This window comes from Pundamilia nyererei, unplaced genomic scaffold, assembly GCF_000239375.1.
Source record: "Pundamilia nyererei isolate P.nyererei 1_Seehausen unplaced genomic scaffold, PunNye1.0 scaffold00041, whole genome shotgun sequence".
Classification (NCBI taxonomy): Eukaryota; Metazoa; Chordata; class Actinopteri; order Cichliformes; family Cichlidae; genus Pundamilia; species Pundamilia nyererei.
Window position 1 is genome coordinate 2,966,507 of NW_005187442.1, and position 22,417 is coordinate 2,988,923.

Below are 22,417 nucleotides of genomic sequence, written 5' to 3' on the forward strand. Positions count from 1 at the left end.
CGTCGACTATTAAATCAGTCGTCGACGATTTTGATAGTCGACGTAATCGTGACTAGTCGACTAATCGTGGCAGCCCTACACCTAGGGTATCTTCTCGTTATCTAGATTTACGTCCCTTACTAATGTCATCAGCATACGCAGTCACGCGAAGCTGGTTATCAACTCATTAACTTAACCTAGAGTTTCTTCTGTGCATTCACATGCAAGGGATGGCATTGTCATCCTCTGACCAATCACAAACATGGATATATGCAAGGCAGTAAAGCGGCTGGTTTTCCAAAGGAAGTAAAAATTATACAGCAGCTGCTGCTGCAGTCAAAGCACAAACAGGAGTGCGTGTATGAGTGGAAGAGCAGTGTGGATAATATAGTATTTAAAGTGTGCGTTTTAAGTGCTTTGGTCAGTAAGACTGAAAAAGAGCTACTCTATTATTGAGGTATTGGTTATGATTAAGGTTTTATTAAATTCATGTTTAAAGGATAGTTTTAGTTTTTATTCTTTCTGCTGCAGCCTCTGTGAGTGTAAAGATAAAAGAAAAACTAAATTCAGTTCAAATGTAGGCTTAGTCTATGTGCAATATAGGTGCAGGGACATGCAAAGACATTGGGAAATATTCAAAAACATTAAATCCTCATACCATCTGCGTACAAATTGTTTAAGGTATTCCCAGAATGCTAAGGCTGTTTTCCAGAGCATTGATTGGTCAGTAGGTGGTGATTTCATTCTTGTTGATCTTAAATCTGGAGTCTAGCCTGCTCCAGAGCAAATTGTATTTGCATGATATGTTATCATGGTGATGTACCCTGGTAAGAAAGGAATCACCTTCACAGTAAAGAAAACCAAGCGTTAAGCCTGAAGTTACTTAGATAAGCTCAAATCCTGCTTTGTTGTTCAGACCTCTGGCAGCACTAGAAGCTCAAAAAACATTGATTAATCCATGCAACCAGTAAGCCCCAGTAAGGCTGTACAGTGGCAAAAGTCATAATCACAATTCCTGCTTATTTAAGTCACACACAGCTAGAGACTGGTTGCAGACCACCTGAGAACCACTGGTCTTAAGAAAAAAAAAAAGTGGATTCCTCGATTGGTTGACGAACAGTTGTAGCATTTGGTCACAAAGACGTATACAATTCCTTTGGTTGTAAGCAGATTACACTGGTTACCATTAATTTGCTTGGAAGACCCCAGCTTGTCTGCAAACACTTGCAAACCATTCACCAAGTCATAGTGAACCTATGAAAAGTGCAACACAAACCAGAAACAAGAGCATGTTTGCCTTCAAAGTAAAACTTGTGCCAAATGTGCAATTTCACTTGTATTTTTATTTTTATTTTTTATTCCTATTTATTCTATTTATCCCCTTTGTATACTTTATTTATATATGTCTCTTTATTTATATATATGTGTGTGTATATATAATATTCTGTAACTCTGTAACTTCTGTCGTTGCTGTGCTTTTTTGGAAACCGAATTTCCCAGAGGAACCCACCCGAAGGATTAATAAAGTTTTATCTTATCTTATCTGAAGCGTGTTGGTTGTAGCAGTATGGCACAGTTTTTACTTTAAAGGCAAACATTCTCTGGTGTCGGTGTATGTCACAATTTTCATAATTCAAATGCCGCTCAGAGAGTAAATTACAAGTGTTTGAAAACAAATATGTGACTTCCATGCAAACTACAGGTGACCGTGCAACCAATTTCATCCAGCAGCAGCCAACAACCTCCAGCAACCACTCTCCAGACCGTTTCAAAATATATATTTTTCCATAGAGATCGCAGGTTGCCAGATCTGACATGATTACTCTTCAAAGTCTTTTTAAAAGTTTTATAAATACATGGGCTTGGCATGAGCTTCAAATGCATTTCAAATGGAAAAACAAAGAAGTGCAATTAAAGACTCGCAGGTGGTTGCGGACAAAAGTTTGTCATTTTGGGATTTGAGCCCAGACCGGCCTGTGATTTTTGGACAATGGAGCCTGTCTGGCACAGGCAACAAACTGACACCTCCATCACGCTGCTGAAAGCCGACCGGGTGAGAGACCTTTGGCAATCCGGAGGCAACTGACAGCAAATTATAGTTTATCTTTTATCTCTGTAGATGTAATTTTCTCCCTTAGCTTGTCTCCTCTCTGTCACAGTCAGATATTGTCTGCACTGTGGATAAAGCAATAACTGTGAAAAACCCAGTCAATTCTGTATGTCACAGTCAGTCTAAGCTTTTAGTTTCACAACAATTCTCGATACAAAACAATATCTGGGAAACTCTTTGTGCAAAGAGACCGCAGAAGGACGCTGGAGTATGTGAACCAATAGATGCTCTAGATAACACTCAGCTCCTAAGTAAATACAATTTTAACATAAAAAGCATGACCGTGCTGTTGGGGAAGAGGAAATGCCAAAGGAAAATTGTCAAATACTGCTTTTCATACCACTTCAAGAAGAATTAGTTGCGCATCTCGCCTGAATTTTGCTCAGCAGGCACCTCATCTCATGCATCTGTTTGAATGTGGATTCAGTTTAACTTGAGCGCATTCACTTCTCCTTCCTGTCCTCTGTAGCAAACTCTAATTCTTTGTTGTATTTTTAAAATCTTTTTCTCTACATTAAATTGGACGTTATTTTGTCTGAGTTTGTGTACAAAGAGAGTCTGTCCAGCATCATGAATACGTGTTTTCAAAAAGCAATAAAATTGGAACCTTAATTAAAGGAAAGCGACAAAAACCAGCTTCATGTTTTTCTGCCAACTCTGCCCTTTGTTTTCAGGAAGGAGCAAAGTAACAAAGCTAACTAACCAGTTTTGGGAAACCGAAGAATACATGATTATATTTTTGCCTACTGTGCGAATTTCTGGCAGGAAAAAAAAGGCCAAATAAAAATTAAAGATGTCAGAGGATCTCTTTGGAGGCTTTTTGGAAGCTGAAACTCATTAGACAAAAAATGTGTGAGCTATTGTGTGGTGAAAAATGGAGGAGTCCTCTGTGTCTCTGTCTGCTTTGACTTTAATTGGCTCTCACATTCGCAATTCTCACCACCACGGCGAGAGACTCTCCGTGCCTCACCCCTGCGGGGCAGCTCGTGCCACAGCAGTTAAACAGCAGAGGCTTCACTGACAGATTAGCACCTCCTGCAAAGGCAGAAGGATTCATTTTGTTTATCGCTCTCTGAGCGCTAGGTCACCGAAGATGTTCGCAGATGTTGGTCTACATTACCGGTGTAGGGTCTTTCGATCATGTGGGTGATATTTGCATCTGTGCATGCATTTCATGTGAGATTTACTCTAGGTTGTCTCTTAAATGATAAATATGTGCACTCCAGAAAGGACACAGGACTTTTATTTATTTATTTATTTATTTATTTATTTTTAAGGCTCGTGTGTAATCGTTGTCATACTGCAGGAGCTTTGGAGGTCGGAAGTTACCCAGGCCCATCTGTCATGAACTCATTCCTCCTCTCCCGCCCCTTCCCCGGTCATCACTCTCTGTCTCTTTCTGTTTATCTACATCTCTGTCTGTGTCTGTCTGCGCAAAATGGTATTCAGCAGAGTTATAAATACTCATGATTAGACCTAGTGATATTCGCTTGCAAACAAGAGGGCAGTTTAGTGTGGATTTTCTGTCTGCCTCTGTTTGTCTCCGTCTCTTTTAATGCACACACGGATATATAAAGGTCATCGCACCCATACATTATGTACGGAGTAGGAGGTGATCCACACGGAGGGCGAAATTAATTGCTCCTTCTCTGGGCGATCATCGCACCGATACCCCTCATAGTGATAACGGCCTCATTGTCATTTCCTCAGCATTATTTGATAATGAAAGAGGGAAGAAATGAGCATCCACTGAACCGTTTTCAGTTCATAGAGCAGTGTGGAAAAGTATTTCATCCTTAAGTTGGTGTACAGTCAGAAATGTTTCTGCATGGTTTTTGGTGTGGAAGAGGTGCATATTCCAAAAAATAGCTTCTCTGTTTATGATATGTATGTTAAACACACTCAGTAACTGGTGGGGTTTTTTGTTTTGTTTTGTGTTTTTGATGAGAATACCTTGGTAAAATCACTGCAGTCTCTCTGCAACACAAACTGAAGATTGTAAAACTCATAAAGTAAGGATTTATTGCAGGAATCCTGCCAGTGAGAGGCAATTTTTTTTCAACTGTAAGATCATCTTGGAGGGTGTCGCTTGTGGTGGTGTTGAACTGCGTTGCATAATTTAGCAGTGTTTAGCCTACCCCTACAGTGCTTTTCAACAGATTTAGATTGATTTGTGACAGTTGCGGTTGGTAAGAAATGTGTCCATGAGTGTGGCTCTCTTAAATGAAATATTAAGCAGAAATATTTTTGTTTCTCATCTTCAGATATTTTATTTGTCAAGTACTCTATGACAAACAAACAACAATATAATCAGTTCCAGATGAACTCCAGCTCCATTGTCTTGGATGAAGTTGATGGCTATCATTCTTGTCCTTGATCTGCAGCATCTGGGCTTTCATTGTGCTTAGTGTGATCCTCTGCTAGCAACAGACCTGTCTAAAACTGAGATAAAGTACATCTGACTACCGTATGAAATCAATAAAACACAATGAATTAGGGGAAGCATCAGGGCTCACTTTGGGGTGAAAAAAGAATGTGAGGATTGTTTACTAGATTGTAGATGACAGGATGATGATGATGATGATAATAATAAAATATGTTAGACATTTGGCAAATATACCCCGGAATTTCACCCAAACCATTTGTGGAAAGACACTACTAATATAAAAGAGAAAAGTCTGATCATTTTTCATTTGCATGCATGATGCACAGTATATGAGTAATGCCTTATGATATGCATTTGGAACATGAAGAAGTAATTAATAGGCTTTCATATATATATTATATAGTCTGGTATGTAAGATTGCTCAGCAGTTTGGAAACAAAGCCAAAGAAGAGAGGCTGAGATGGTTTGGACATGTGCAGAGGAGGGATGGTGGCATTATTAGGAAAGGATGCTGAATGTGAAACTGCCAGGCAAGAGGAGAAAAGGACAACCACAGAGACAAGTCATGGATGTAGTAAAGGAGACATGCAGAGGGTTGGTGGGACAGAGGTGATAGGGTGAAATGGAGGCAGATGATCCATTGTGGTGTCCCCTAAAGGGAAAAGCTGAAAGAAGAAGACGAAGATAATAGTCAGAGGTAGGTGGAGTATGAACTAGTTTGGGATCGGTGTGATTTTTATAATTGTTAAACCACATAAAGTTGCAACATCATTCACTGTTATGCGCTTATTCTGGAAGCATATTTACAACCACAAAATGAAACAGCAAACATCACAAATGAAATAAAATGAAATATTTCAAGCAAGGTTTAATGCTACTCATCAAGTAGCTTCAGCAATTTAAATAGGACCATCAATTGCTAGCTTTAATCAAGTACTCTTGTCTTGTCATAACTCCTATGAGTGCCTTACAGTTATTTCTGTAACATGCTAGTGATAAAAGTCCTTGAGATGCCTCTATCAGCTGTCTGCAGATGAGCTGTGATCCATGGCTACAACAGCTGCTCCCCTCACACAGCCCTACCACTGTGCCTTTCCTGCAGCTGCCTCCACCTCCCCACCACCCCATCACCTCCACAGGGAATGCCATGCTTCGAACTCCTCGATGAAATTACAATTAATTATGGGAAAGGTAGTATGCAAGCGCAATGAGCCCAAAGCCCCTTAAGGAGAGAGTAATGCATCAGGGTAACCTGGAGTCCCAGCAGGCATTAAGCTTTTCTCAAGTGCAGAAGCGTGTTCTTCGAAGACCTGTTCTTACTGGCCCAGTAAGCTAGAACTGCGTACATTTAAATTAAGGTTTCGGTTTTGCCTAGTATTTAACTACAGCGGTATGTTAGCGATGCATTAAAGTGACAAGAAACACTGTTTGACCTTTTACATATGCTCCCCAGCTAGGAAAATAACAAGTAGTAAAATGAAATGCAAATATGATAAACTCGATTCCCCCCTCAGAGCTCTACTGCAAGGTAAGGTGTTTAGATCATTTTTACAATAAGTGGTCCCGGTCCTACAGTGCATATAAGCTTCACACTGCTGCAGTATGTGCTGTACTGTATTGTGTGATGCATTGCAACTTTGTCCTTGAGCGGTGTTATTTTTGAACATTGTCTTTTAAGTATACTGCAAGCTGTGGAAACAACAGGCTCAGCTATTTCACGTCATTGACAGCGGTGTAACCGGGCGTTTTTCTACAGGAGTGACCAGGTTTATTACTTATTCCTTTAATATAAGGATTCATAATGGAATAATAAGTAATTCATTGGATTTATACTTTTTTCATGAACTAGATTTGATTTCTAACATTTAACTGAATAAAAATCCCACATTGGAACATTTACTTGTGCAAAACTTGTGCAACATAACTGCTAAACAACTTGTTTTCTTTAGATATGAAAAAAATAATCAAAACTGCTTTTGCAAGAGAATACAGGCAGTTAAATATTTCCTTCTGCCCTTGAATCTATGACTTCTTCTCGCTGTCTGTCATACTCGTCATCTGCTGGCAGGAAAAAAAACCCTCGCTCTCGACTTTGTTGCAGGATATGTCATTCCTCAGAAACTTCAGCTTTTACTCATTCACCAGCTGCTCCAGCAGCAGCCTTCCTCCGTGACACCCACCCCCCCCCACTCATGAGATGTGGTCCTTGAGTCGGACCGATTGTAGCCAAGTAAAAACCTGTTATAGCCGAATGTCACTGCTGTCTGTGTTCTGTGTTTCTTAAAGGAATTTCCGGACCGTCTCAAAAAGCACTGCCAGGTTGCAGAGACTGTTCAAACATTTATACAAGCTCTTGCCCTCAAATGCCAGCAGCACCCCCACTTCTTCATTCAGGCTCTGAGCCAAGCACCTGCTGCTGTCATTCTTTTCACCTCACATGAATACGTTTGTTAATTCCACACGATGAATTGCAGAATGTTTGCAAGCATCACAACATAGATTCTGTCCCACTTTTGTTTTGTTTTTTTTAAAGGTTTTGTTTCCTGATTTGTCTCAAGCTGTGAAATTGATCTGGATTAATATAAAAACCAGTCCTGCATCAAACCAGTTTTTATTCCTCCAAATCAAATTAACTCTCCTGGACTCCCACATTCTGTGTTATTCATAGGACTGACCAGCAATTTGCTGACTGAGTCGTTGGTTGCTCATTGCACACCATGTTGAGCAAGAGTGTTTTTTTTATCTGGGTCATCAGCTGTGCTTGAGCTTCTCCTTTCCCTTGAGAAGACTACAGAACTCCTGATTTAACTGCATCGGAGGATTTCATCCTCTGAAAAATAAATGGATTGCATATCAAATGCATATTGATTTTCTACTTGAGTAATGTTATATTTGTACTATAATATACAGTGATTAGCCATCATAATGGAAAATCAATGTGAATAATTATGACATTTGCTGCCTGCGGCCATTCAGTTAGAGTTGCAAAGTGGCTTTGTGTAAGTGCACACCATGATGCATAAGGTGAAGGCAAGGACAGGCATGCCGCTATCGCTGCGTTTCAGTGTTTTATGTGGCGCACTGTTACATCTCTTCTGCAAAAACCCACAAATGGAAATGGCTACAATAACAGCTCTTTAGGTGCTTCACACCAAACCAGCTTGCAGCTCAGCTGTAGGTAATGATGGCATTATCATTGATCCCCCACAAAGTAAGTCCACAGTGATCAATGCTCTCCCATGTGTTTTCCATGCAGACAGCAGTGAGATTAAGCCGCCTGTAGCAGGAGGCCAGACAGTCTGCAGATTAGAAAGTTACAACTGAAGGGACTGAGATTTGGTTTTATCTATGTGTGTTGCTCTGTCTCCCAGAAGCAGCTATAGGAAGAGTTTTAGGCCAGCATGTTTTTGGCTTTGGATTAGACCCGGCAGTAGTGTTTGCCAACATCTGCCTGCCATTACCCCGGTGACACTGGCAGTCATGCAGTGATTAATCGGACTGTTGTGATAGTTCCCGTTCGGTCACTCTGCACCTCAGGCACATCACTTAGCAGCAGGATGGGGGTCAGTGTTCACAGGGTCATATGTCCTGGGAGCTTTCTGTGTGTACCTTCCTAACTAAAGCAGAATGCAGGCCTTTAGTTACAGTGCAGGACTATCTCATATTAACCTGTCATGCTCTGCATTCCTGTGTGCAGTTCCACATTTGTAGCCTGCAATGTATCTATTGCACACTGATACCCCGAGACTAAAACGTGTAGAAAATTAAAATCAGTTACAGATGGTAAAGTTATTTTAATCATGTAAGTATGTGTGTTGCTGTATTACAGCTCTGATTTGCACTAGTTAATGAATGCTTTTGGCAATCTACGTTTGGTTATTAAATTATTGTTTTTAAATAACTATAAATATCTTTGACAAACGAAGCGATTAATGGTTCATAAAAACAAACAAAACATCACTGCTTGCTTTTATGTATTTAGTGTTTATCTGGTCGTTTCAGTGGTTTTTCAAGCAGAACTTTTTGAGATTTCACTCCTGGTGATGTGAAGATTTTCCCATTTGGGGTGGCTGTAGCTCAGAAGGTAAAACAGGTCATCCACTAATTGGAAGGTTGGTGGTTTGATCGCTGGCTGCTGCAGTCTGCATGCCAAAGTATCCTTGGGCAAAATACTTTCTTCAAGTTTCTCTCTGATACATCCTTTGGAGTGTGAGTAAAGAAAAGAGATGAAGCGCTGCCATGTTTTTACAAATATTCTAAACAGGTGCTCATCAGTAGGGTGAAATGACTAAAAAACTTGCTGAGATTTAAAAATATCTAATAAAAAACTAGAAGCAAGGAAATGCACGACCTACGCGTATCGACTAAAAAGTCTTCATCAGGGAAAGGTAGAAAGCACTTAGAAAATTGCTTGTATGAATGGGTGAATGAGGCATGTTGTATAGAGGTGGTTTGAGTGCTCAAGTAGAGTAGAAAAGCGCTCCAAAAGAACCAGTTAACTAAAACGTTGCAGACAAAATGGTTAGTTTATTCAAAATTGTTGGCAAAAAAACCTCGTTACTTTCCTGTGTTGTAAACCTATTTTTGAGGGATCAAAAGGAAAAGAAACCCCAAAACATTTACACAAAGCTGCACACAAGTTATGAAGAAAAGATGTCTTGTCATCACAAAAACAATCTTTTACAGATTTCCCTTATTGATATCATGCAACGTTTTCAGTCTTGCGGCTTTCAAATTTGCAGATCTATGGCGGTCATTCTAGGCAAGACGGGATCACATGCCTGTCGTGTGATTGGCCGGCCCTTTTCCTCATTCCTCTCCTTGACAGGCACGCTCACAGACAGATGCACAGCAGCTGTATTGCAGGATGCAGTTTTTCAGGGCGCAGTAATCTCTAAACATCAGAAATGCCAGCCACATGGATGCAGCAAGGCGACGTGATCACTTGAAGCAGACAGAATGAAAAATGGCTTTTCCCGCAGTTTGTTTTAAGATCTTATCTGCGTGCGCTGTGATCAAACCAGGCTGCAATGAAAGCGTTACATCCACAGATGTTTGAATCTACCAGTAGCCCGGGGAATAACATCCTTATCAAGAGGAGCTGTTATGTTGGAAAAAGGTAAACATCACCTGCATTCATCTGGTCTCTGTGACTGTGTCAGTCGGACCCGCTTTATCGAGGCTCGCTCTCAGTGTTGTGGGTTTGGTAACGTATTTGATAAGGTCTGTTTGGCGCTTGGCCTCTCGCTCGACATCCTCAGGGCTTGTGGTGTGATGGATTTGTGGCATGCTGCTTCTAGAAGGAAACAGTCTGTAGTGAAATTTAGATTATGCTTATGATGTAAGAGTCTTTAAGAGACATTCAGGGCTGTGGAAGAAGAGGTGCTGTGACTTTCAGTATTGCTGGTTTTGCCCTAGAGCTATCTTTTCCCAACATCTGCACACTGAAAATGCAGCTCCTGGGGTCTTTTTCCCCCCCCTCTACTTTCTTTTTATTTTTTAACCAGTTCTGAGCTGTAAGGTACGCAAGGTTATTCTTGCACATACCTCCACTGGCCTCAGGAACTGAAATAAAACCAGCAACCCTACAGCTGGTGTCCTTTGTGTGTGCCTGAGCCTTTTTCTTTCCTGAGCTAGTGGAGATAATTCAGCATCACTCTCTGGGATAAACTGTTATCAAGGATGCTGAGTAATTTGAGGCAGTGATGAGGCTGGGATGCAGGCGGAGGCCTTTAATGAGATTTGCTCGAGGTACTCTTGGTGTTGGCTCGCTGCACGTTTGTAGTTTCGCAGTGATGGCTCTCCCTGGTTTTCTGCTCTTTCTGTGTGACTTTAAAAAGAAAGAAAAAGATACCTACCCCCTGGTATTTTGCAGCATACGGATGTTTTTTTTTTTCTCCAGGCAGTCATGCACAGAATGCAGCAAAAAAAACAAAAAACAAAAAAAACAACTGGATAAGCTGCAGAGTCTTGCTCTATACAGAAATATTTATTGTGGATGTGGAAAGCTTAGCTGTAAATATTCCATATACACAGTTATTAACTGTATTTATATTTCTGGGCTTTTTACCTCTTGCATATCTAAGTAAACAAACTAGGCCGCCCTTATTAATGGGAAAGTGACAAGTGACCAATCCTGCTGTGGCTAATGAGTTTGCTTTACTAACTGCACCCAGCCTTCATCAAACAGAATTATACATCTAGCTCAGCTTTAAGTTTTGAGGTGCATAAAAAAAGTAAATATTTTGCCATATTAAAGCTTAATGCCAAACAGCTTTTCTTGCAGTTAAACAGAAATTCTTTTTTTTTTTCTTGCTGCAGATAATTAGTGTCATTCATTAGTTCTTTTTCCTGCTATTCTCCCTCTCAGGTTTCTGAATCAAGGAGGAGGAAGAAGAGTGGATTTCTGAGGCACAGTCTCTGGAGATATTTCTCATGAGGGGTGGATGAAAGATGGATGGAAGCGGCCCCTCTCAGCTGTCACACTCTGACCTCTGAGTAGCTATGTATTCCCTGCACCCAACGAGGAGGAACCCCTCCCCAGATGTGGGGCTGTCTTCTCACCCAGAGTTGGATTAATAGCCAGAGCTCACAAAAACAGAATGGCATTAGCTTGTGCAGACTATGACTCATCAGAGTTCATATCAGAGTATAGGTGAGACTGAGTCTCTAGCCGATACCTGCAGGACTCTTAAGGAGAAGTAATCAGCCTTGGATGACCTTCACAGAAGGATAGAGTTATACCCCAGGTTTGATGAATTAGTGTCTATTCCACTGCCTTGTTGACAAGGTCGGCCATGGCTGCTGCTGATCGCCAGAGCAATGGTTCCCTGAAGGGACGAAGAACAGACTGAGAGAGTCAACAATGCAGCGTAACGGTGGCGGCGTGGGCGTCGGAGGCCAGCCGTGGATGTTTCGCCGCGTGCGTCTCACGTGGCTCAGTTTCATGCTCTTCTTCATCCTGGTCTTCTTCCCGCTTATTGCCCACTACTACCTCACTACCATTGATGAAGCTGGGGATCGCGACAAGCACATCTTTGGGCCCCGGCCTGGCGGCGAGCTGTGCGAGGCCAAACATGTGCAGGACTTGTGCCGTATCCGCGAGTCGGTCAGTGAGGAGCTGTTGCAGCTGGAGGCAAAGAGGCAGGAGCTCAATGGGGAGATCGCCCGACTTAACCTGCGCATCGAGGCTTGCAAGCGCAGCATCGACAGTGCCAAGCAAGATCTACTACAGCTGAAAAATGTTATCAGCCAAACGGAGCATTCTTATAAAGAACTGATGGCCCAGAACCAGCCCAAGCTGTCGTTGCCCGTCAGGTTACTTCCCGACAAGGAGGATCCGGGGCTGCCACCACCCAAGTCTCCACGCTCCTGCCGCCTGCGCTCCTGCTTCGACTATGCGCGCTGTCCCCTTACATCTGGGTTCCCTGTATATGTCTATGACACAGACTCCTACCTATGGGGGAACTATATTGACCCTCTGGTAAAGCAGGCTTTTGTTGCATCAGTTAAGAGCAACATTTATGTAACTAATAACCCCAACATTGCCTGTCTGTATTTGGTTCTGGTAGGAGAGCTGCAGGAGTCCCCTTCCTTCCCACTGCCATCTCCTTCAGAGCTGGAGAAGCAACTGAAAGCTCTTCCTTACTGGAGGTCTGATGGACACAACCATGTACTGGTGCATCTCTCTAGAAAGTCTATGACACAGAACTTCCTGTATAATGTGAGCACAGGGCGAGCAGCAGTTGCTCAGTCCACTTTCCTAGAGCAGCAGTACCGTGAGGGTTTTGACCTAGTTGTGTCCCCGCTAGTTCATGCCCTCTCTGAACCCAACTTTTTAGAAGTGCCACCTCAAGTTCCCGTGAAGAGGAAATACCTTTTCACATTCCAGGGGGAGAGGGTGGAGTCCCTGAGGAGCAGCTTACAGGAGGCACCGCCCCAGTCTTTCGAGGAGGAAATGGAAGGAGATCCACCAGCCGATTATGACGATCGCATAATCGGCACCTTAAAGGCAGTGCAGGACAGCCACTTGGATCAGGTCCTGGTGGAATTCACCTGCAAGAACCCGAGGCCAAGTTTGCCAACAGAGTGGGCTCTTTGTGGAGAGAGAGAAGACAGACTGGAGGTCCTCAAGGTTTCTACCTTTGCCCTGGTGATTGCTGCAGGGGATGGACAACTTGTAGCATCAGCAGGCTTTGGGATGAGGCTGTTTGAGGCTTTAGAAGTGGGGGCTATCCCTGTTGTCCTGGGGGACCACTCCCGACTGCCTTACCACCAGTTTATTCGCTGGAGTGAAGCTGCCATTTTGGTCCCCAAGCCCCGTGTAACAGAGCTACATTTCCTCTTGAGGAGCCTGTCAGACAATGACATGTTGGCTATGAGGCGACAGGGCCGCTTTCTGTGGGAAACGTACTTCTCAACCTCAGAAAATGTTCTCAACACCATTCTGGCCAGTATCAGAACCAGCATCCAAGTTCCCGCTGCACCCATCAAAGAAGAGCCAGTTCATGAGATTCCTCACAAAGCCGGGAAGTTGGCTGGGACAGATGCCAACCTGGCTGACAATGGTGATCTGGATTTGGGTCCCGTCGAGACGGAGCCTCCTTATGCCTCTCCACGCTTTCTCCGCAACTTCACATATACAGCTGCAGACACTTACAGATCATGGAACCGGGCTCCGGGGCCCTTCCACCTGTTTCCTCACACTCCTCTTGACCCGGTACTGCCCTCTGAAGCCAAATTCCTTGGCTCAGGTACTGGTTTCAGGCCTATTGGAGGAGGTACAGGAGGCTCTGGAAAGGAGTTCCAGGCTGCTCTGGGTGGGAATGTTCCCCGAGAGCAGTTCACTGTAGTCATGCTGACTTATGAGAGGGAGGAGGTCCTGATGAACTCTCTCGAGAGGCTGAATGGACTGCCATACCTTAACAAGGTAGTGGTAGTGTGGAATTCTCCCAAGCCTCCTTCAGATGACCTGCTGTGGCCAGACATCGGCCTGCCCATTGTGGTGAGTGTAGAAAGATTGATCTTTTTTACGTGCAACAATTTATCTAAATACCGTTGTTATAGTAAGTTTTTTTTTAAGTAAGGAAATCATCTCGTGCTCATCTTTTCTCTCTGAAATGCAAAAAGGTAACCTGCGATGTTTGATGTGTCAGATGAAAAGTTTCTTTGAGTACATCAGGATCAGTCTCTTTGAAAATCTGTTGGAGTCCATACAAATTACCAGCAGCTTTACTAAAAGGATTGAAGAAGCTTGACACCCATGAATAATAAAATCTGTGCCTTTGAACTAAGGATGAAAAATCAAATATTCATGTGGTTCACATCCACACCATTAGGTTGTCACACTGACTTTCTTCACATGTGGTGAGCTGATGGGGAGGTACTAAAGAATTTGGTGGTGCCAGACTGAAACTGAACACAATCTTTGTCAGTGAATTATTTATATTATTCATTTGGTTAAATTCATCAACTAAATTAACCGATTAATGTGAGTCTTGATAGCAAAAAACAAGTTACATCCTTGTAACAAGCATTTTTTCCTTACAAATCGTAGATGACGATTAAGCATCATGCCCTCATGCTCCCATCACTCTGTAATAGAGGACTCATTAGACCACAGGACCTTTTTCCATTACTTCAGAGTCCAGTCTTTATGCTCCTTGGCAAATTGAACTTTTTTTCCCTTAGCCACTTAATCCCTTAAGTTGTCTTTGCTTTGTGCACGTGAGAATCCTTTTACTTTAACTGTTTAACACAGTTGTGACGTCTACTTTCAATTTAAGATTTGATTTCACTACATTTTAAGCCATTTGCAGTTAAGGTTTCAGTTCACCACTATCAGAAGTCGAAACACATTAATCGCAGCACTAATTATCCAATTATTCGTTCTTACCTATTTACTTGGTTAAATGCAGATGGGAATGTCTCTTTCCTCTCAGCAGGGCAGAGCTTTTATAAATGCAGAGTGTTACTGTTAGATGCCCCCTTATTCACCGGGGACCACCACAACAGGTAGCTCCACATGTTTGATTCGACAGTGTTTTTGTACCCAGTGCCCTTCCTGATGTAACCCCGAATGGATTTCTCTCTTCCTGGGATTGCACCAGGGATCTGTTGGTTGGAAGAATGTGTTAATGACTACACTGCAGAGCTGCTGTGTTAGAGCTGCATTAAAAAGGAAGAATGACGTTTAACGTGAAGACTCCACACCTCAGCTAAGACGTTACCGTGTTGTATGTGCTACATACAGTTCTGAGATTGTAATGGAGACACAGTCCTGTGTTGATCAATCTATTTGATCAACACATTATTTCTGCATTACATTCCTGAAAAGGTTTTCACATGATGCACCAAACACAGATACCAATATGCATCTGTCATCAGCATCATTACAGGCTGACTGATATGGACTTGGGCTCTAACTGGTCTCTAAAATGCAAATTTTTGGCACCGTTTTAGAATAAAGTGCACTTAAAGCACTTCAGCTTAACAGCTTGCATCTAACAGCGATTTGCAGTAAGATACAGGAAACCGCGTTTTTAGAAGCAGTCACTACATAAGCAGGTACTACTAGATCTCATCTAGACTACTACTACTTCTCTAAAAAGTGCCTTTTATTAAAGCTCTTGCTGCCTCTCCTCTCCTGCCTGCAGGTGGTCCGCACAGAAAAGAACAGCCTCAACAATCGCTTCCTACCCTGGGATGCCGTGGAAACCGAGGCAATCCTGTCTATCGACGACGACGCTCACCTTCGCCACGATGAGATCATGTTTGGTTTCAGGTGAAGAAAAATGTTTTTGCTATCGCCTGGTGCACACTTGTCATTTCATTTGGTGTTTCGGCGTGCTTATTAAAAGCGTATTAACCCACCGTGGAAATTTTGCTGCAACATTGAAGATGAAAAGTTGATTTAATTAGAATTTTGCGACAAAGATCAACAGAAAAAAAGTCCCTCCTAATTCTAATGTGATAGCAGAGCTCTAAAAAGGGAGCTAATTACAACTGCTAAGCACAGTACTTGTTTAATTATTTTCATTTTTATTGGTGTTGTTTTGTCTTGCAAGTCATTAACTGGAACAACAATTCATAGATAAATTAAAGATGATACGTTGTGAGCGGTGCTTTTCTCAAGAAAAGTGCTTCTGAAGAAAACTGAACGTAAACATTGAGCTAAATAAAAAGGAAGGAAGGGAAAATGCTCAAAATAATGTCGAAACATCACGTTCCTAAAAAACACTGGATCCGACAGAGAGACTGAACCTCCTGCTAGAGACCAAAGTATAGAAAATAAAAGGGAAATGTGCTGTCAGCGTCTTGCCCATACAGCACTCAGATGAGCTGAATATGAAGGCCGTGCTTAAACCAATTAAATGATCAAGCGCGCCGTTAAGTTATTTTGGTTTACAACCTCTCCCCTCTGTCAGACTTGTCTACGACTCGGTGCTGCAGCAGCTTGTCGAGGCAGGCAAAAACTCACTTGCCGAGCACGAGTACGGCGGGGTCATTTGTCACGAATTATCTCAAACTCCCCCAGAATTACACAGGAATGCTTCCCAATCTCCGCTCTCGCCAAAGAGGAGAAGCCATTCGGCAGCCGAGTGCGTTAGACATTTTAAGTGGTCTCACATGAACTCATTCGAGACTTTAATTTGCGCTGTGAGATTTCTTAGCTCTGTGAGTCCGAAGTAGGAATTTCAAGCATCCAATTTGAGGTATCGAAACACTTTTTGCGCACATTCCTGCAGTGAATCATAAGAAAAAAAAGGCTATATACTAATGGAAAAGAAAATAATTAATGCTTGACAGGAAAATGGACACATTGCTTACTTGGCTAACAAGTTGAAACAGATGGATTTGAAAGGGCAGCATATGCAAAGACTCTTGAAATCCAAACACAGAAATTTGTTTTTAACTCTAAAATAAAAGGGAACCATCACACAGTGTCTACATGTTGCTTAAGAAGTCTTCAAATATGTCAAATGCTTATTTATGAATAAAAGCCATTAAATTATTTAATAAAATTCAGTTTCTCTTTGGTCACAAATTTCAAGCGCGCAGTGCTGCTGTTCTTGCACATTTTGTGCATCTAGGTCACTCAGTGCAACTGCATAGTTGAGGCCAAGCTTTAGAGTTTACTGACTGGGAGTGCAATGACCAAATATTATTGGCTGGCGTTTTCCCCGTTATCTGATTTTAAGCAAATCAAACGGCATTTATTGGTGTTTGATAGCTGAATTTTGCAAAATGTTACAAAATTGCATAAGAGATGAAAAGGTAACAGGTAAAGAGGTAAAATTATGTCAATAAAGATACATTAGCTGTCTTACCTGTTGTAGCTTATGCCTATAAACCTCCCTAATGCAAAAATCTTCTATCCGCAGGCCCGGTGTTTACTACTTACTGAAAAAGTGTGTCGCTTTTGATTTGTACACTGCTCAAAGAAATTAAGCGAACACTCGATCATCACAGTGGAACACAAAACCAGTTAAACTTCAGGGATAACAATCTGTCCCGTTACGAAGCATAAACCAGAACTGGCAGGTCAGCCACGGGCACCCGCTCTCTTGACAAACGTAGCTGGATCACACCGAGCACATGTGACAGGCGCGATGGAGTCTGGAGACATTGACAAATATTATCATGCCTGGAACATGATGTTTGAAGAGATTGGGCACAAGTGGCTGACCTGGCGCTTGTGGTTTTCTCTGGCAGTGGAACTACGTGATGCTGGTCTGTGAGCACAGGTCCCACAAAAGGATGTCAGGCTGTCATGCCACCCTCACAGAGTCTGATCGGTCAGTCAGAAAACTGAGTAGCCTAATGGAGGTCATTTCAGCTTTTCCTCATGCAAGGGATGTTTTAAGTTATGGTCCTGCTGCTGTAGCTGTGTCCAGCTCTCCTTGTGTGGTCATCCATCTTCTGGCAAAACCTACTCATGCACAAGCACATATGGATGTTCCAGCCTGGAGGAGCTGGACTATCTGTGCAGTCTGAATGGACCAGTAGTAGGGCTGAACGATTATGGAAAATAATCTAATTGTGATTTTTTGCCCCAATATTGCGATTGCGATGCGATATGCGATTATTTTTTAAGGTCTTTGTCTTCTGTATTATTAAACAAAGACAAGCAATACATCATATAGTATGGCCAATACTATATTACATTAATTTTAAACTGTTCTTTCCTGGAAGACAGACCTCTGTTATGATGACATGAGGTGATGCATGAATTGATGACTGACATTTTTATTTAACTTCTTCAATCACAACAGTATATTTGAACATACACAATAGTTTATTTTTAGCTTACAAACATCTGAGCATAAAGTGCTGACAAGGAACCCTGGTGTAAACATTAAAATGAAAGTCAGTACAATGTGCAGATTGCAGAAATATACATAAAAAAAATCAGTGGCTTTACCACACTCAGTTTTTCGACATCTGTGAACTACTAGACAGTCATTCAATTAAAAAATAATATTAAATAAATAAAACTAATAAATAAAAAATACACACATCTTACTGATCTCTGCAGTCAGTAACATTACACATAAAGTGCAAACATAATAGCAATTGTATAAACACACACACAAACACGCCTTTAAAATTTAAAGCCGTGAAATTGGACGGTCTAGTTCTGATTAGCGTCACCGCTGTCTCGGTGGAGTTTAATAAACTCGGCCGTCTGCTTCTTGCTATCTAAAATATAACCAGACACTGGTGTAAATTCTCGACCGTCTCATACTTCTGTTTAATAAGTTTTCTGTTTGACGTTTAGTCAGCTGTGTGAAAACCAAGGAGGAACCCACCCGGGGGATTAATAAAGTTTTATTTTATCTAATCTAATAACTTTAATCTCAGCCAAACTGATTTACTCACGAACAAACAAAACACTGAAAAAGGCCCAACAATAACATTTTTAGGTTGTCTAAGTGACTTATATATTACGTTTAACCCGAGGAGCGAAACTCCGCGGTGATCTGAAAATGACGTGCCGGGAGTTGTGCCTTTCTCGGCCGCATCAGTAACCCTCGAGCTCCCGGCTAGCTGTCGAGCTGGTGGGTAGCAGACGCCTCTGAAAACGTCGAAGCACTTTTGCAAATATGGGATATCTTGATAAACCGAGCAGATATTTGATGTTTACACAACTACTTTCTCGCCTGAAAATATGTTAAAAGTTTATTTTGTGACCCAGAAAGATTAGTATGAGTAATTTTAAAACTTAGTAGCGGCCGCCATTGTTGGAAACTGGAGTTTGGCTGGGCCGCGCTATGAATTCTGGGATATGGTAGTAATTTGGACAGCCTTCGGCGCGTCGCTGTGATGTAATCGGTCTACAAATGCGGCCTCAGGAGGATGCAGCCCATGAATTTGGACATGTCCAGAGTATAATCGCAGCCTTTGCGGTTAGAAAATTGCACTTGATCATGTCGCGATATTATCGCAAATGCGATATATCGTTCAGCCCTAACCAGTAGTGACGATAACAATAACAAAAATTAAAACTAGAGAAATATCACTTAGTAGGAAAAGGAGAGAGCAATGGCCTGTGGGCCACCATCTGCAAAACCACTCCCCTTTTGGTTGGGTTGTCTTGTTTTTGCCACAGTGCACATTCATCCATCCATCCATCCATTCGCTTCCACTTATCCTTTTCAGGGTCGCGGGGGGCGCTGGAGCCTATCCCAGCTGTCATAGGGCGAGAGGCGCGGGGTACACCCTGGACAGGTCGGCAGTCTGTCGCAGGGCCAACACACAGGGACAGACAACCATTCACACTCACATTCATTCACACATTCACACCTAGTGACAATTTGGATTATCCAATTAACCTATCCCCACAAGCTGCATGTCTTTGGACGGTGGGAGGAAGCCGGAGTACCCGGAGAGAACCCACGCAAACACGGGGAGAACATGCAAACTCCACACAGAAAGACCCCGGCCTGATGTTGGAATTGAACTCAGGACCTTCTTGCTGTGCGGCAACAGTGCTAACCACCGTGCCACCGTGCAGTTTAATTTATATAGCAAGAAATCACAACAACAGTCACCTCAAGGTGCTTTATATTGAAAGGTAAGGACACCACAATAGTGGAGAGAAAATGTCTAAAATCAAAAAAACAGGTATGAGACAGCACCTGGCTAAAATGGGAAGGAAGAACTCCCTTTTAACAGGAAGAAACCTGGCAGACATTTGCCATGACTGTTTGGGGTTGATTGTTCTCACTTTAATTTACACCATAGGGGCTGAAATGGATTCACAGTGATAGATGCTTTCTAACTGGACAGATTTTTAACCCTAAAGTTTAACAGACCTGTTTATTAGACCTGTGTTATACTCTGATGATCAACTGTTTCTCTAATTTATTTTTGTTTTCTTTAGGATTGTATTTCCACTGCTCAATAGTTAAGTTTTAAATTGGTTTAAAGTGGTTTATTAGGAGGCTATCAAAAGCTATTAATGTATGTAGTGTTTGATTCAGAGTAGCAGCGAGTAGGTGAAAGGATACAGAACAGTAAACAGATTTTGATGTGTTCTGACACATAGCATTATATTTGGTTCTAAACACTTAATTAGAAAGAATCCAGCTTTAAATGTTTCCATTATGTTGTTGAGAGAGCCTGTGAGACCAAGCTCCTCGACAAAACATATCAGTATCATAGTTTCTAACAGGGAAACTGTATTTCTGGTGTTAAAAGATGTGTAAACCTAAATCAGTCAGACGATTTATCCTGGCTTTGATATTGTCTCTTTGAGATTACTATCCAGTATGCTGTAGTGGCACAATGTGATTAAAGAAGTGCAAGTGTTAGAAAATAGAGAGGCATGTGTCGTCCTTTGTATTTGTATTCATGATAAATATTATTGTTACAAAGACTAATTATTTTGTAAAACAAATTTACCATATCAGTGAAGACGAGATTATTCTATCAGGCGGCCTACAGGAGGACATTTTTTATTAGGCATAGCACGACACAGTTCAATTAAAAGAACATGTTTATACAACTGATGGAACTGAATTCATTGGCAAAACAGATAATACAAAAAAACCCAGTAAAAGTGGGTTTAAAACAATCTCTCTATTTGATTGAATTAGTGCGTGCGCTGTAATAATTGGTGATTCATTAAAATATTATGTTCTATTATGTCTCACAATGCTTTTCCTAATATGGGCCACAATTTATGTTGTAAGCCGCTGAGTGTTTGTATGTCGTTTGTTTGTTTAGGATGTTATAGTGCGCTATGAAAGATTTGTGACCCCAGGAGCTGAAGCTGCTGTATTGCTTCAGCTAACAGCAATCATGCTAAACTAAACTGCACATGTAAACACCCTGCATCTTAATTAACTGATTTAAATTGGAATATTTTGTGGACTTCTCTGGGTGGCTCAGAGTGTGGCGTGAGGCCAGAGATCGCATCGTAGGTTTTCCTGGGAGGTATCACGCGTGGGACGTCAACCACCAGTCCTGGCTCTACAACTCCAACTACTCCTGTGAGCTCTCCATGGTCCTGACAGGAGCTGCCTTCTTCCATAAGGTCAGAAAATGAAAACGGCTACACGGTAGGTTCACATCTGGCTGTGTTGGAGCATATCATTTACATATTTCCCCTTGTCCTTGTCTTCTCGCAGTACTACGCGTACCTGTACTCCTATGTGATGCCCCAAGCTATTAGGGATATGGTGGACGAATACATTAACTGCGAGGACATCGCCATGAACTTCCTCGTCTCTCACATCACCCGCAAACCACCCATCAAGGTCAGTGACAGAGCATGCAGTCTGGCTCTGGGGGTTTTGCACCTCCTTCAGGACGTGGGTATTTATATTTCTGCCTGCTTAGCCTTGCCATTACTCAAACTGGCATATCCAATATTCCGCACAAATTATACTTTTTAAAAACACAAGATCGAATCCGTGCGTTACGGCAGATTTCTTTTCTTCTCTCTTTTCTCCTGGATTTTTATTGGAAGAACATTTATTGCCGCCGAGCACACTTATGGCTAGGCAAATAATTATAGCAATCAAGCTAGGGAAGCTGTTAGAAGAGAAATGTCATTGCAGCCCTCACTTTAAGTTCTTTTTGATTTAGTGGGGTGTTAATATTCAGGGGCGTTTCAGAGGGGAATTAAGGACGTCTTTGATGGAGTGTGTTGCATGACAGTGTTTTCGCTGCTAGGAATAAGTCTTGTGAATAATGAATTTGGGGCAACTTTGAACGAGTCCTAAGCGGTGAGGGAATCAATTTTTCTTTAAAATAAGACAAATAAAGAAGAAAATAAATGGATTTTGTTGTGCCACTGGTGAGGAATTGATATCTTGTGCAGATTTTTCAAGCTTGTTTCTTCTCCTCTTCCTACAATAATAAAAACAGCTGCTAGAGTTTGCTTTGGTTTGTTGTCAGATTCAGTAGCTTGCTGCAATCTAGCTGATTGCGCTAAAGTTGACATCAACTGTTTGCTTGTAATGTTTCATGCTAACATTTTTTAACAACTAAAATATGATAAAAAGGTTTGACATTGATGGCGTGAGAAATTATACAATGCTAGAAACAAACGATGGACATGTTTGTCAGGAAAGTCAGCATGGGCGTGGTTAAAAACATGCACTGTTTTTCAGCACATAGTCATGTTTCAAACAGTGTTGTTTTAATAGTTTCAAAATAAAAGCAGACCACTTCACTGCTGCAATAACCTGATAAAAATGAGAGCAAATTGTAAATTAACTGGTATTTGTGGCACCTTTCTACTACAAGACTCAATCAAGTGCTTACGAAGAGTCACACACACTCATGCTTTGATGGATGCATCCCTGGAGGAGTCAGGGTTCGATCCACCAACGTTGGTTTTTATATTAATTTCCCTGTTCGCCTTCCGTGCTCCCTCCGACTCTTTTTCTTTTCCCGTGCAGAGTTTTCAAAAGTTGCTTCAGTTTTTCCAG

General features: G+C 41.8%; 1 protein-coding gene across 1 annotated transcript in view; it reads left to right on the forward strand.

Annotated features, from left to right (window-relative positions):
• extl3 (exostosin-like glycosyltransferase 3) overlaps positions 1-22,417 on the forward strand; it is a 41,238-nt gene that overhangs the window by 14,136 nt on the left and 4,685 nt on the right. The window contains exons 2-5 of the mRNA XM_005731132.1: positions 10,846-13,479; positions 15,131-15,258; positions 20,871-21,015; positions 21,110-21,238. Coding sequence (XP_005731189.1) covers positions 11,341-13,479; positions 15,131-15,258; positions 20,871-21,015; positions 21,110-21,238 — 2,541 coding nt within the window. The 5' untranslated portion in view covers positions 10,846-11,340. The remainder of the gene's footprint in view (positions 1-10,845; positions 13,480-15,130; positions 15,259-20,870; positions 21,016-21,109; positions 21,239-22,417) is intronic.